Genomic DNA, 15,851 nt, shown 5'->3' with positions numbered 1-15,851 from the left:
TTTTCTTTCAAAGATAAATATAAAGATAAAAGTGGTCCTATGCAAAAGGGAAATGATTTAATTTGTATTTTGACTATGGTCGTAGGTAACGGGAACGATGGAGCCACCGAAAGTAGAAGTGTCGATGTCCGGCTGTATTATGGTCCCAACACCGAGTCCTCAGGCACGTGGCGTATCAATATCAACGTACGAAGGAGGACCACTGGTAAGCACGATGATCGTAACATATATATATGTATTTGTCGTTTTAAACCATACAGCAAGATTATAATGGTCACGTAATGTTCGTTCGTGATCCATCCTTGCTTTATATTTAAATTGAATTAATCTGACCTCGTTACCGATTGAGTAGCGAAATTAATACAAATTGTGTGTAACCATTACAAATATACGTTATAATATACAAGTAGCGGACAAAAGTTTAAGGCGATGATTTGTAAACAGGATTACAAACATCTTATAAGCATATCGTTCTTCTATTCGGTTTGTCTCTTTGGAATAACATAGCTGTATGTTTGACCTTCGTAACCTCAGACCTTCAGTTGTTAAATACGAGCAATGTAGGAGTTATAACAGTTAGTTACAGTTTAGTACTTATAAACAGTGGACATTAATTTAAGACGAACTCTGTAAAACGTGAGTAACATTTTGATTCTGGAATGTCAAAATCATCGTTTAGTGTACCTTTTATTGCTTAAAATTTATTTAGGTAGGAGCAGATTATGGGTAAATCAAAGAATTTACTTGAAAACGAAAGGGAACAAATCGTAAGGCTGCGAAAGCAAAGTAAAACCTTCACCGAAATTGCAAATATAATGAACAGGTCAGAAACAGCTTGTAAGCAAGCTTGGTATAAATTTTTAAAGGCAGGCATGTATTGCGATCAAGCGAAAAACGGAAGGCCACGGAAAACAACGCCGAAAATGGATCTCCGGATTCATCGATTGAGCGAAAAGGATCGTTTTCGCACTGCAAATAATATTGCTATGGAGATAAACTATAACAACGATACACAAATTAGTGCTAGAACTGTTAGGAGAAGATTAGAAGACTTTAACTTAAGAGGACGAAAATCCCAAAAGAAGCCACTGTTGAGTTCTAGGAATCGAAAGAGACGACTTGCGTTTGCTAAAGCTCATCATAAGCATTGGACAAGCGAAGATTGGCAAAAGGTATTGTTTTCGGACGAATCGAAATTCAATCGCGTCTCTTCTGACGGGGTACGGTAGACGGTTAGACGTCGAATTGGCGAAAGTTTGAAAACACAGTGCGTTTTAAAAACCCTTAAACACGGTGGTGGAAACGTTATGGCGTGGGCGTGTTTTTCTCGAGGCGACCTTGGTCCGATACGTCGTATCAATGGAATTATGGACCGTTTTCAATACATGGACATACTCAAGAACACAATGTTGCCTTTTGCACGCAACAATATGATTTTATTTTTCAAAATGATAATGATCCGAAGCACACGGCTCGGGTTGCGAAACAGTTTTTTGAAGAAGAAAATATTATCGTGCTGCCGTGGCCGTCGCAATCACCAGACATCAGTCCGATCGAGAATTTATAGAGCATCATAAAAAAGACAGTACAAGGTTATAAACCGAAAAATTTAAATGAACTGTACTCTACAATTGAAACAGCTTGGAGTAATATTTACGGTAGAACAATGTAAAAAATTAATAGATTCTATGCCAAGAAGGTGTACCGAAGTGATAAGAAATAACGGATATTGGACAAAATATTGAATTGAAACAAAAATTGTGTATATTTTCTTATCAAAAATTAATATTTTTTGTGTAGTCAAATTTTTGATCGACGAAATATTATACAGATTTTATTCCTGTTTTATAACTTAGCTACTGAGCAAAATATCAAAATTAAATTTGTTTTTAAGTATATAAACGAATGTCTAATTAAGTTAATACCAAAAGTAGAACACTGTATTTATATTCTTTTATGGAAAGTAAATCAATTATTTATTTTTTCCATTTTGTCTTAATCTTTTGTCCGCTACTATATATGTATATGTTTTCTAAAAATATGTCGATATACGAATTAACTTGGCTTGGTTTTGGCTAGCATGGGAGTGTGGGTGCTACTCCATCACCAGGGGGTCAATATGGACTTGTCCCCCCACATCGATCCCAGAGTCCTCCATTGCCCCCACCTGCCCATCATCATGCTAATGCTTCTCAGGTACTTACTATGCTAACTACTCTGTTTCAGTTTTACTAAAATGCATCGATGTTACGCACACGGCAAAATTGTTTTTACTAATTCTAATGAAACTTCGACATCGTACGTTATCTTGTCCATGAAATAATTTTACTTATAATGCGTTTACATCTAGGGTGACGTTGTCAATCACTACGGCGGACTGACCAGAGGCGGCGAGCTCCCACCTCACTACATGCACCCACAAATGCTGCAGTATCAGTATTTGCGTGCACAACAGGAGGCTGCTTTAACAGCCCCCCGCATAGCTTACCACATTCAAGAGACTCGATCTCCTCATCTACCTTTAGATCCTAAACTCGAAACAGGCATAGAAGACAGCCACAGTCCACCGTTGGAATTGAGACGTACTACACGAACGCCGCACGATCGCACTACCGATAGTCCTCAAGTAGCTCAAGTGTACATGATGCACGGAGCAGTGAGATTACCTCCACCACCGCCACCGCAATATAATACGGGCAGTAATCCATCGTTGACTGGGGCGCCAGCAGCAGCTGCCAGAGGTGGTTTTTACGAACCTCCACCGGCGCATCTGCGATCTCAGTATCCTATTGCTGCCAGCGAGGCGCCAAGCGACAGAGCCATCACCCCCGATAGACCTAGAAAACACCAAGTGGTTACCCCACCTCATGCTTCTCAAGTGCCACCGCAAGCAGATTCATTCCAGATGTTGTTGCAACGCTACCCGGTTATGTGGCAGGGACTGTTGGCTCTTAAAAACGATCAAGCAGCGGTGCAGATGCATTTCGTTTTCGGTAATCCCAATGTGGCCAGGGACAGTTTACCATGTAACAGCGATGGATCTACTCCGCCACTGAGAATCGCACAAAGAATGAGACTGGAACAAACTCAGGTGGAAGGAGTAGCAAGGAAGATGCAGGTATGTGTACTTTCAGATATATATATAAATCTTGATTTAAGTCGTATATTTTGTGTGTTTCGTCATAGAATCATTTAAATATGGATTATCGATAAATCCTTTTTCTATGTACTATAGCTAGCTGTTTTATTCGCGATTTCTTCCAGATGGATAACGAACACTGCATGCTCCTTGCGCTTCCTTGTGGCCGAGACGAAGTAGACGTATTGCAACAAAGTAAGAATCTTCAAACGGGATTTATAATGTATTTACAACAAAAACAGGCCGCCGGAATTGTAAATATCGCTGCACCAGGATCGCAACAAGTACGTATCGCAAATATTTATAATATACATAACCATATATAACGCTGTTACTAGCAGCGACAATTACGATATAATTGAAAGATGTAAACTAATGGAAATAAACATGGATTTCCTTTTCTTTGCAGCCTGCATACGTAGTTCATATTTTCCCATCATGTGATTTCGCAAACGAGAGCCTAGCGCGAATCGCACCGGATTTATTGCATCGTGTCGCAAAGATCGCTCATTTGCTCATCGTGATCGCCACGGTTTGAGGCCAACCAGTGGTCTATTGGATTACAATATACCTATATTTCTCGCCTTCACGCACTTGTAGGACGCTTCGAACGTGGCATGAAGCCTGGAGTGTCCTTGTAACGAGGTGCGGTATCGTATGACAAACGATGAAGCGTATTTCCGAGGGAGCGAGGAAGGTTTCTCCTGCGGAGTTATATCAGTGACAATCAAATGGATTCTTCGGCAGATCGTTCAGATTTCCTAGATCGTAGGCCTAAAACGTAGGTACGGGGTTGTGTAGCGTAGAGAGGCTAGCACGGTCAATGTGCGAACATCACCGAGCGTGCCTTTCTTCCCCGGTTTATTTCGCAATGGCGAGTTTCATTCCTCCTCGATGAAGTGGCTCGCGGTACCACTCGTCTAACTGACGACGTTTGTGAGATCGACCGACGTCACTCTTGGTCTTTCTGACAAGCGGGTCAGGCACAACCCCAGCCCTTAGTGAAGACCTTCGATTGATAAAAACCACGCGATGTCCTCACTGTGGAAGAGCAAGGAAAAGGAAGGAAAAAAGAAAGAAAAGATTTAAAGGAGCGAAAGATAGAGAGAAAACGAAGGAACAAAAACTCACACGCGTCCCTCCTCTAGGAAAACAGTAAAATAATATATCTACCGTTGCTCTAGATGGACAGTCGATTTCGTAAGTAAGAGAATAGAGGAAGAAGATAAAAAAAAAAAAAAACTAACGTACCCCCTACCATTATAATACACGAGCTATTTTAAGTAAGGCTTAGATATTAATGATACTGTATAAATTATAAGCGAGCCAGCGAGGGCATAACTACTGTGATTTTAATTATTTAACGATATATATCTGCGTAAAGACGAAGAAAACAAAAAAGTAATAACATAAAATGGTGACCGATTCTGGTCCACGCGGTATGTGATGTGTTTTTTGTATAATACTGCTCTATATAAATACCTATGTATTATATTAATTGTAACAATAGTTGCTGCTGCCGCTGTTGCTGCTGCCGCTCGTGTCGAACTAGAAAGTAAAGTTACGATTTAGACCTCTAGTGAAGAAACGTCGGAAAAAACTACCTAAAATAGTGTTTATTCCTAGTGTAATATAATTTCCAATAGCAGGATGTATCATATTATTATCATTATTATCATCTTAGCGCTATGTATATTACAAAAAATTTTTAATATTCTTATTTCGGTCCTTTATTATTATTATTATATTATCATCATTATTATTATTATTATTATTATTATTGACTATTATAAAATAATATTAATAATATTAATATATATATATAATATTATTAATTTTATTATTATCTTTATCATTATTGCTGTCATCATCATCATTAGTATGGCTATCATTATTATTATATTATCATTATTATTATTGTCATTATTATGTTATTATTACTTATTATTAATTACTACTACTACCACTACTACTGCTACTACTATTACTACTATACTATTATCACCACTATTACTACTATTATTATTACCACTACTCTACTATTACTATTATCGCTGCTATCAATTATTATTAACGTTATTACATCAGGCTAGTTAGAACGTACCAACCAGCACATAAAAAGAAAAAAAGGTAAGGGGCTTAAAAGTATGTCATATTGGATGAACAGGATACAGTATGACCGATCTCATTGACCATTGACGTCGCCCCATTCTGTGTACACTTCCATCCCCATTTCTCTTATACTTTGTCGCCTTTTGCGCGATGTGTCATAGACTCTTTAGCAATCGTATCGAGGATAATAATGCGCTTACGTGTATAGACCAGAAGTTATATTATATCACACGAAGCCGTGGATGAAAAAAAAAAAAACATTATTAAATAATATAAAGAAACTTACCTATTTACGATATTATTGCTGCTGCGCGTAGGGCGCATGCCTCTAGAAAATAACCTTATGGAAAAGTATTAGGGATGGTCAAAACATACGTTATATTCCTGTCAGCCGTGTTCAATTGACTCGAAATATCGATTGTTCTACAAATCGATTTTCTCGTTTTTCTTGTAACCTCTATTTTCTTTACTAGTTTCAATAATCGCGCAATCACTGATCTGACGAGTCGGTATGTTTTTTCCTTTTTTTTTTTTCTTTTTTGATCTATCGGACGTCGAATACATCGATACTATGTATATTATAATATGTTATATTATATTATAACTTCGATTATTATACGATTGATTTTAACGCTCTTAATACGAACGAAACGAAAGTGTATACGCATTATACAAACTATAAACGATAGTGAGTTGACGATCCCTAAAGGAAGCGCGATTAATTTAAGGCAACGCGGATACTCGTGGAGCGTGTGCATGTACAGTGTAAAAGATGCGTTGTGCATATGTACAGTGTAGAGGTGTAAGTGAGCGTGCGAGACGCCGAGTTTAAAGAAAGCATATATTACAGCTACGGTTAAGTATACATAATAGGACGCGAACAAGACGCTCACGTCGCGGTATATTTCATTCGTTTTTATGATAAAAATCGCGCCTTCTTATTTCTCTGTTTCTCCGTCCTTCTTCCTCTCTCTTTCTTTTTCCGTTCATTCCTCGTTTCTCCTCTTTTTCGATACTTTTCCACTCTTCGTCGAAATCGTTTTATATATATATAGGAAATTCAAGTTCCCGCGACGCGTGTGTCTACGTCGTGTCTTATCTATCTTGTAAAATATCTGTGAATATTATGATTTAGTTTCTTCCTATTATAGGCTACTGGTATACAAAAAAGTTTATGTTACTATTTACTTAAGAGAAAGAAATGTACAGATATCCACCATTTTTTGTTTTGTGTTTTACTGTAGTTATTGATAATTATATGGATATTAACGATAATAATAACTATGATTAAAAAACTTGAGCACGGCTCGACGCGTCATTTTTGAAACCCGTTAAAAAAAAGTGCGCGACGTTTAATTTATACGCGAGGTTTTTATTGCTTACGACTAGTGTTCGTCGATTAAAATGAAAATAAGAAAACGGAAAACGTTACAGCGTTCACCATTATAAATCTGTCATTTAGAAGTTTAGAAGCTGGACTTCGTCATCGTTCGAGAGGTAAAGAATAATATAAAACATGAAAATAATACAATCTATAATTTATTTGCATCTTGTATCGTATGTTATTACTATCTTTTCTGTATTGTTTTCTCTACATAAGTTTTCACTCTGTCTAACGACACTTTTGTATTTGTTACAAGACTCAAATATGATCTATCTTTCTTTTTAATAAACATATATGATCGTATTAATGCATATCTATGAGGGCCAATGAAAACGTAAAAATATTTGTTTCCTAGTATGTGAAAGAAGATAGAGAAATTTTTCCTATTATAAATATGTATCGTGTATCATACATAAAAATAAGATATTTCAGAGTACTTCACGCCCTCTTTGCAACGTTCGCAGTATTACGATGCATTTTTGTCTTATACCGATGCTTTGTAATTGGTTATGAAAGTTTCTTACATTTTTCGTAAATAAAATATAAATTTTACATCAACGAAATATTTGACTTTGAAACGTATATCGAAAATATCCCGCAAATTTCTTTTCTAGTACGTTTTTAAGATTTCTTAAATAGTATCATAACTTTATCGACAGTACGTAATACATGTATCTCGTAAGTAACAGCACAGATGGCGCACATACAGAAGAACAGTTATCGACGTAGTTGTAGACGTAGAGGACCGCGATAATCTCAAAGATAAAGAATTTTTATAGAATAACTTGTAGCTATAGTCTAATATGCCAACTTTTAACGATCACCTTTTTCTAATAATTATCAAACTAGTTTCTTTTAAAGATAAATTTTACGATTATATTTTGATTCGCGAGATTATATCAGAAATCGAGCAATACCTTTAACAAATAAAAGACATACAAATAATGTCAATTTATTTCAGTGATTAATGGAGATTTTCTTAACCGGAATTTTTAGTGTTACCATATTCCTCCACATTTTTAGTTTCAAAAAAGTTTGTCTAACTAAATAATTAACAAAGTTTAATAAAAAAATTGGAATAAGCAGTTTTTCGTATTTATTACAAAACGGCCATGTTGCGGGCAAATACAACAATCAGGATACCACAAGCAGCCAAGTGCTGCCAATATTATCCATCGACTAACCAGCAACATGGAAATTGGAAATGGTAGTATAATATAATTAACATAAAAAATCAGATAATTTATTGCAAAATAATTTAAAAAAATGTATTTAGAAGAAGTTTCAAGAAATCACTATAGTTCGATAGCATTCTTCAATCTTGTTATTTATCTCGCAAAAAGACACATAAAATCAAAAAATGAAATTGAGAAGTGGTTAAGACCACGTATAATTAAACGAAATATCGTATGAAAAAAGACAGTAAACCAACTTATGAAAATTCCTCGAAGATAATATCATTTTCAAGAATCGGCGAACTTGTAACCCTTGCTACGACGTCTTGTTGCCCTGATACAAAAATGAAACAATAAATGGAAAAGTTTGCAAGTTCTGGTTGTAATAAATTCGTGGAAGGAACTTTGTTTCCAAGAATTCGAAAACTTGTAGTCTCTGCTACGACGTCATGTTTCCCTGATACAAAAATGAAAGAATAAATGAAAAAATTTGCCAAGTCCTGGTTGTGATACATTCGTGGAAGGAACTTTGTTTTCAAGAAACAGCAAACTTGTAACCTCTGTAACATCTTGTTCCCCTGATACAAAAATGAAACAATAAATGATAAAATTTGTCAAGTCCTGGTTGTCATTAATTTGTGGAAGGAACTTTGTTTCCAAGAAACAGCAAACTTGTAACCCCCGTTACATCTTGTTCCCCTGATACAAAAATGAAACAATAAATGAAAAAATTTGCCAAGTCCTGGTTGTCATTAATTTGTGGAAGGAACTTTGTTTTCAAGAAACAGCAAACTTGTAACCCCCGTTACATCTTGTTCCCCTGATACAAAAATGAAACAATAAATGAAAAAATTTGCCAAGTCCTGGTTGTGATACATTCGTGGAAGGAACTTTGTTTTCAAGAAACAGCAAACTTGTAACCCCCGTTACATCTTGTTCCCCTGATACAAAAATAAAACAATAAATGATAAAATTTGTCAAGTCCTGGTTGTCATTAATTTGTGGAAGGAACTTCGTTTCCAAGAAACAGCAAACTTGTAACCCCCGTTACACCTTGTTCCCCTGATACAAAAATGAAACAATAAATGAAAAAATTTGCCAAGTCCTGGTTGTCATTAATTTGTGGAAGGAACTTTGTTTCCAAGAAACAGCAAACTAGTAACCCCCGTTACATCTTGTTCCCCTGATATAAAAATGAAACAATAAATGAAAAAATTTGCCAAGTCCTGGTTGTGATACATTCGTGGAAGGAACTTTGTTTTCAAGAAACAGCAAACTTGTAACCCCTGTTACATCTTGTTCCCCTGATACAAAAATGAAACAATAAATGAAAAAATTTGCCAAGTCCTGGTTGTCATTAATTTGTGGAAGGAACTTTGTTTCCAAGAAACAGCAAACTTGTAACCCCCGTTACATCTTGTTCCCCAGATACAAAAATGAAACAATAAATGAAAAAATTTGCCAAGTCCTGGTTGTCATTAATTTGTGGAAGGAACTTTGTTTCCAAGAAACAGCAAACTTGTAACCCCCGTTACATCTTGTTCCCCTGATACAAAAATGAAACAATAAATGAAAAAATTTGCCAAGTCCTGGTTGTGATACATTCGTGGAAGGAACTTTGTTTTCAAGAAACAGCAAACTTGTAACCTCTGTTATATCTTGTTCCCCTGATACAAAAATGAAACAATAAATGAAAAAATTTGCCAAGTCCTGGTTGTGATACATTCGTGGAAGGAACTTTGTTTTCAAGAAACAGCAAACTTGTAACCTCTGTTACATCTTGTTACCCTGATACAAAAATGAAACAATAAATGATAAAATTTGTCAAGTCCTGGTTGTCATTAATTTGTGGAAGGAACTTTGTTTCCAAGAAACAGCAAACTTGTAACCCCCGTTACATCTTGTTCCCCTGATACAAAAATGAAACAATAAATGAAAAAATTTGCCAAGTCCTGGTTGTGATACATTCGTGGAAGGAACTTTGTTTTCAAGAAACAGCAAACTTGTAACCTCTGTTACATCTTGTTCCCCTGATACAAAAATGAAACAATAAATGAAAAAATTTGCCAAGTCCTGGTTGTGATACATTCGTGGAAGGAACTTTGTTTTCAAGAAACAGCAAACTTGTAACCTCTGTTATATCTTGTTCCCCTGATACAAAAATGAAACAATAAATGAAAAAATTTGCCAAGTCCTGGTTGTGATACATTCGTGGAAGGAACTTTGTTTTCAAGAAACAGCAAACTTGTAACCTCTGTTATATCTTGTTCCCCTGATACAAAAATGAAACAATAAATGATAAAATTTGTCAAGTCCTGGATGTCATTAATTTGTGGAAGGAACTTTGTTTCCAAGAAACAGCAAACTTGTAACCCCCGTTACATCTTGTTCCCCTGATACAAAAATGAAACAATAAATGAAAAAATTTGCCAAGTCCTGGTTGTGATACATTCGTGGAAGGAACTTTGTTTTCAAGAAACAGCAAACTTGTAACCTCTGTTATATCTTGTTCCCCTGATGCAAAAATGAAACAATAAATGAAAAAATTTGCCAAGTCCTGGTTGTGATACATTCGTGGAAGGAACTTTGTTTTCAAGAAACAGCAAACTTGTAACCTCTGTTACATCTTGTTACGACCGTTCGCGGAGAGACGCGGTCGCGAGGAAAACGCGTCAGCGAGAGGCGTAAATTCTCGCTACGATTAGGCTAATCGACGCCGCGAAGTAGTCGTTCCCCGTGTTTCGGTTAGGATAACAGGGGTGGTTAATTGAAATTAACACTGTGTTAACAGGTTAATGTGATATATTCAACAATGGATTACAATATTATGAGCGTTACAGGTATTTGACGATGAGTATAGATTATGCGTTACAGAGATAGGACCCGATTTGACGATATGTCTCGATGCGATAGTTAGACTTTGCAAATGAATTGATTGGGGTTAGGTAGAACCGTGGTAGACTTACTGACTGTTCGGACGATGAAAACGGACTACCTCTAGAGTGACGATGCTGTATCAGAGGAGAGCTAGGAAAGGGTGTGTCTAACGCATGGGATCATCGGATTCGTTAATGACAGTTTTTTGGTCAGGAAAGTGAGGGAAATAGACGTTGTTTCTATTGGCTATTACGATTGTTGGTGGACGAGGAGGGGTCTTAGCCGCCCTCGATAGAAGGTTGGTAGTGGTAAGCATCGCACGTGTGCAAATAACTAATTTTAAGTGTTTTCCGGACACAAACCAGAGATCTTAGAAATTACTTTCGTTGAAAAGATCCTTGTTTGACCTGAGAAACTTTGTTGAGATTTTTCTAAGATTTATGGTCGGTCCTTGAGATTCTTTAGAGTATGCCGGAAGGAGGTGCAGACACATGGCTGCCATGTGCGATGCAAGGCCCCGTCCAGGTAGAGAGTCGGCCGACGTAACACATCTTGTTCCCCTGATACAAAAATGAAACAATAAATGATAAAATTTGCCAAGTCCTGGTTGTCATTAATTTGTGGAAGGAACTTTGTTTCCAAGAAACAGCAAACTTGTAACCCCCGTTATATCTTGTTCCCCTGATACAAAAATGAAACAATAAATGAAAAAATTTGCCAAGTCCTGGTTGTGATACATTCGTGGAAGGAACTTTGTTTTCAAGAAACAGCAAACTTGTAACCTCTGTTACATCTTGTTCCCCTGATACAAAAATGAAACAATAAATGATAAAATTTGCCAAGTCCTGGTTGTCATTAATTTGTGGAAGGAACTTTGTTTCCAAGAAACAGCAAACTTGTAACCCCCGTTATATCTTGTTCCCCTGATACAAAAATGAAACAATAAATGAAAAAATTTGCCAAGTCCTGGTTGTGATACATTCGTGGAAGGAACTTTGTTTTCAAGAAACAGCAAACTTGTAACCTCTGTTACATCTTGTTCCCCTGATACAAAAATGAAATAATAAATGATAAAATTTGTCAAGTCCTGGTTGTCATTAATTTGTGGAAGGAACTTTGTTTTCAAGAAACAGCAAACTTGTAACCCCCGTTACATCTTGTTCCCCTGATACAAAAATGAAACAATAAATGAAAAAATTTGCCAAGTCCTGGTTGTGATACATTCGTGGAAGGAACTTTGTTTTCAAGAAACAGCAAACTTGTAACCTCTGTTACATCTTGTTCCCCTGATACAAAAATGAAATAATAAATGATAAAATTTGTCAAGTCCTGGTTGTCATTAATTTGTGGAAGGAACTTTGTTTTCAAGAAACAGCAAACTTGTAACCCCCGTTACATCTTGTTCCCCTGATACAAAAATGAAACAATAAATGAAAAAATTTGCCAAGTCCTGGTTGTGATACATTCGTGGAAGGAACTTTGTTTTCAAGAAACAGCAAACTTGTAACCTCTGTTACATCTTGTTCCCCTGATACAAAAATGAAACAATAAATGAAAAAATTTGCCAAGTCCTGGTTGTGATACATTCGTGGAAGGAACTTTGTTTTCAAGAAACAGCAAACTTGTAACCTCTGTTATATCTTGTTCCCCTGATACAAAAATGAAACAATAAATGATAAAATTTGTCAAGTCCTGGTTGTCATTAATTTGTGGAAGGAACTTTGTTTCCAAGAAACAGCAAACTTGTAACCCCCGTTACATCTTGTTCCCCTGATACAAAAATGAAACAATAAATGAAAAAATTTGCCAAGTCCTGGTTGTCATTAATTCGTGGAAGGAACTTTGTTTTCAAGAAACAGCAAACTTGTAACCCCCGTTACATCTTGTTCCCCTGATACAAAAATGAAACAATAAATGAAAAAATTTGCCAAGTCCTGGTTGTGATACATTCGTGGAAGGAACTTTGTTTTCAAGAAACAGCAAACTTGTAACCTCTGTTACATCTTGTTACCCTGATACAAAAATGAAACAATAAATGATAAAATTTGTCAAGTCCTGGTTGTTATTAATTTGTGGAAGGAATTTTGTTTCCAAAAAACAGCAAACTTGTAACCCCCGTTACATCTTGTTCCCCTGATACAAAAATGAAACAATAAATGAAAAAATTTGCCAAGTCCTGGTTGTCATTAATTTGTGGAAGGAACTTTGTTTCCAAGAAACAGCAAACTTGTAACCCCCGTTACATCTTGTTCCCCTGATACAAAAATGAAAGAATAAATGAAAAAATTTGCCAAGTCCTGGTTGTCATTAATTTGTGGAAGGAACTTTGTTTCCAAGAAACAGCAAACTAGTAACCCCCGTTACATCTTGTTCCCCTGATATAAAAATGAAACAATAAATGAAAAAATTTGCCAAGTCCTGGTTGTGATACATTCGTGGAAGGAACTTTGTTTTCAAGAAACAGCAAACTTGTAACCCCTGTTACATCTTGTTCCCCTGATACAAAAATGAAACAATAAATGATAAAATTTGCCAAGTCCTGGTTGTCATTAATTTGTGGAAGGAACTTTGTTTCCAAGAAACAGCAAACTTGTAACCCCCGTTATATCTTGTTCCCCTGATACAAAAATGAAACAATAAATGAAAAAATTTGCCAAGTCCTGGTTGTGATACATTCGTGGAAGGAACTTTGTTTTCAAGAAACAGCAAACTTGTAACCTCTGTTACATCTTGTTACCCTGATACAAAAATGAAACAATAAATGATAAAATTTGTCAAGTCCTGGTTGTTATTAATTTGTGGAAGGAATTTTGTTTCCAAAAAACAGCAAACTTGTAACCCCCGTTACATCTTGTTCCCCTGATACAAAAATGAAACAATAAATGAAAAAATTTGCCAAGTCCTGGTTGTCATTAATTTGTGGAAGGAACTTTGTTTCCAAGAAACAGCAAACTTGTAACCCCCGTTACATCTTGTTCCCCTGATACAAAAATGAAAGAATAAATGAAAAAATTTGCCAAGTCCTGGTTGTGATACATTCGTGGAAGGAACTTTGTTTTCAAGAAACAGCAAACTTGTAACCTCTGTAACATCTTGTTCCCCTGATACAAAAATGAAACAATAAATGATAAAATTTGTCAAGTCCTGGTTGTCATTAATTTGTGGAAGGAACTTTGTTTCCAAGAAACAGCAAACTTGTAACCCCCGTTACATCTTGTTCCCCTGATACAAAAATGAAACAATAAATGAAAAAATTTGCCAAGTCCTGGTTGTCATTAATTTGTGGAAGGAACTTTGTTTTCAAGAAACAGCAAACTTGTAACCCCCGTTACATCTTGTTCCCCTGATACAAAAATGAAACAATAAATGAAAAAATTTGCCAAGTCCTGGTTGTGATACATTCGTGGAAGGAACTTTGTTTTCAAGAAACAGCAAACTTGTAACCCCCGTTACATCTTGTTCCCCTGATACAAAAATAAAACAATAAATGATAAAATTTGTCAAGTCCTGGTTGTCATTAATTTGTGGAAGGAACTTCGTTTCCAAGAAACAGCAAACTTGTAACCCCCGTTACACCTTGTTCCCCTGATACAAAAATGAAACAATAAATGAAAAAATTTGCCAAGTCCTGGTTGTCATTAATTTGTGGAAGGAACTTTGTTTCCAAGAAACAGCAAACTAGTAACCCCCGTTACATCTTGTTCCCCTGATATAAAAATGAAACAATAAATGAAAAAATTTGCCAAGTCCTGGTTGTGATACATTCGTGGAAGGAACTTTGTTTTCAAGAAACAGCAAACTTGTAACCCCTGTTACATCTTGTTCCCCTGATACAAAAATGAAACAATAAATGAAAAAATTTGCCAAGTCCTGGTTGTCATTAATTTGTGGAAGGAACTTTGTTTCCAAGAAACAGCAAACTTGTAACCCCCGTTACATCTTGTTCCCCAGATACAAAAATGAAACAATAAATGAAAAAATTTGCCAAGTCCTGGTTGTCATTAATTTGTGGAAGGAACTTTGTTTCCAAGAAACAGCAAACTTGTAACCCCCGTTACATCTTGTTCCCCTGATACAAAAATGAAACAATAAATGAAAAAATTTGCCAAGTCCTGGTTGTGATACATTCGTGGAAGGAACTTTGTTTTCAAGAAACAGCAAACTTGTAACCTCTGTTATATCTTGTTCCCCTGATACAAAAATGAAACAATAAATGAAAAAATTTGCCAAGTCCTGGTTGTGATACATTCGTGGAAGGAACTTTGTTTTCAAGAAACAGCAAACTTGTAACCTCTGTTACATCTTGTTACCCTGATACAAAAATGAAACAATAAATGATAAAATTTGTCAAGTCCTGGTTGTCATTAATTTGTGGAAGGAACTTTGTTTCCAAGAAACAGCAAACTTGTAACCCCCGTTACATCTTGTTCCCCTGATACAAAAATGAAACAATAAATGAAAAAATTTGCCAAGTCCTGGTTGTGATACATTCGTGGAAGGAACTTTGTTTTCAAGAAACAGCAAACTTGTAACCTCTGTTACATCTTGTTCCCCTGATACAAAAATGAAACAATAAATGAAAAAATTTGCCAAGTCCTGGTTGTGATACATTCGTGGAAGGAACTTTGTTTTCAAGAAACAGCAAACTTGTAACCTCTGTTATATCTTGTTCCCCTGATACAAAAATGAAACAATAAATGAAAAAATTTGCCAAGTCCTGGTTGTGATACATTCGTGGAAGGAACTTTGTTTTCAAGAAACAGCAAACTTGTAACCTCTGTTATATCTTGTTCCCCTGATACAAAAATGAAACAATAAATGATAAAATTTGTCAAGTCCTGGATGTCATTAATTTGTGGAAGGAACTTTGTTTCCAAGAAACAGCAAACTTGTAACCCCCGTTACATCTTGTTCCCCTGATACAAAAATGAAACAATAAATGAAAAAATTTGCCAAGTCCTGGTTGTGATACATTCGTGGAAGGAACTTTGTTTTCAAGAAACAGCAAACTTGTAACCTCTGTTATATCTTGTTCCCCTGATGCAAAAATGAAACAATAAATGAAAAAATTTGCCAAGTCCTGGTTGTGATACATTCGTGGAAGGAACTTTGTTTTCAAGAAACAGCAAACTTGTAACCTCTGTTACATCTTGTTACGACCGTT

General features: G+C 35.9%; 1 protein-coding gene across 5 annotated transcripts in view; it reads left to right on the top strand.

The window, feature by feature from the left end:
- LOC139985688 (uncharacterized) overlaps positions 1–6,551 on the top strand; it is a 123,235-nt gene extending 116,684 nt beyond the window's left edge. For 4 of the 5 annotated variants that reach the window (XM_072000305.1, XM_072000307.1, XM_072000306.1 and 1 more), the window contains exons 10-14: positions 86–205; positions 2,080–2,196; positions 2,351–3,118; positions 3,265–3,423; positions 3,549–6,551. In XM_072000305.1, the coding sequence (XP_071856406.1) occupies positions 86–205; positions 2,080–2,196; positions 2,351–3,118; positions 3,265–3,423; positions 3,549–3,677 (1,293 nt within the window). In that variant the 3' untranslated portion in view covers positions 3,678–6,551. The remainder of the gene's footprint in view (positions 1–85; positions 206–2,079; positions 2,197–2,350; positions 3,119–3,264; positions 3,424–3,548) is intronic. The other variant, XM_072000308.1, reaches the window with a different exon arrangement.
- Positions 6,552–15,851: the final 9,300 nt, after the last annotated feature.

Source organism: Bombus fervidus, chromosome 3 (genome assembly GCF_041682495.2).
Source record: "Bombus fervidus isolate BK054 chromosome 3, iyBomFerv1, whole genome shotgun sequence".
NCBI lineage: Eukaryota > Metazoa > Arthropoda > Insecta > Hymenoptera > Apidae > Bombus > Bombus fervidus.
This window is presented reverse-complemented; position numbering and strand designations above follow the sequence as displayed.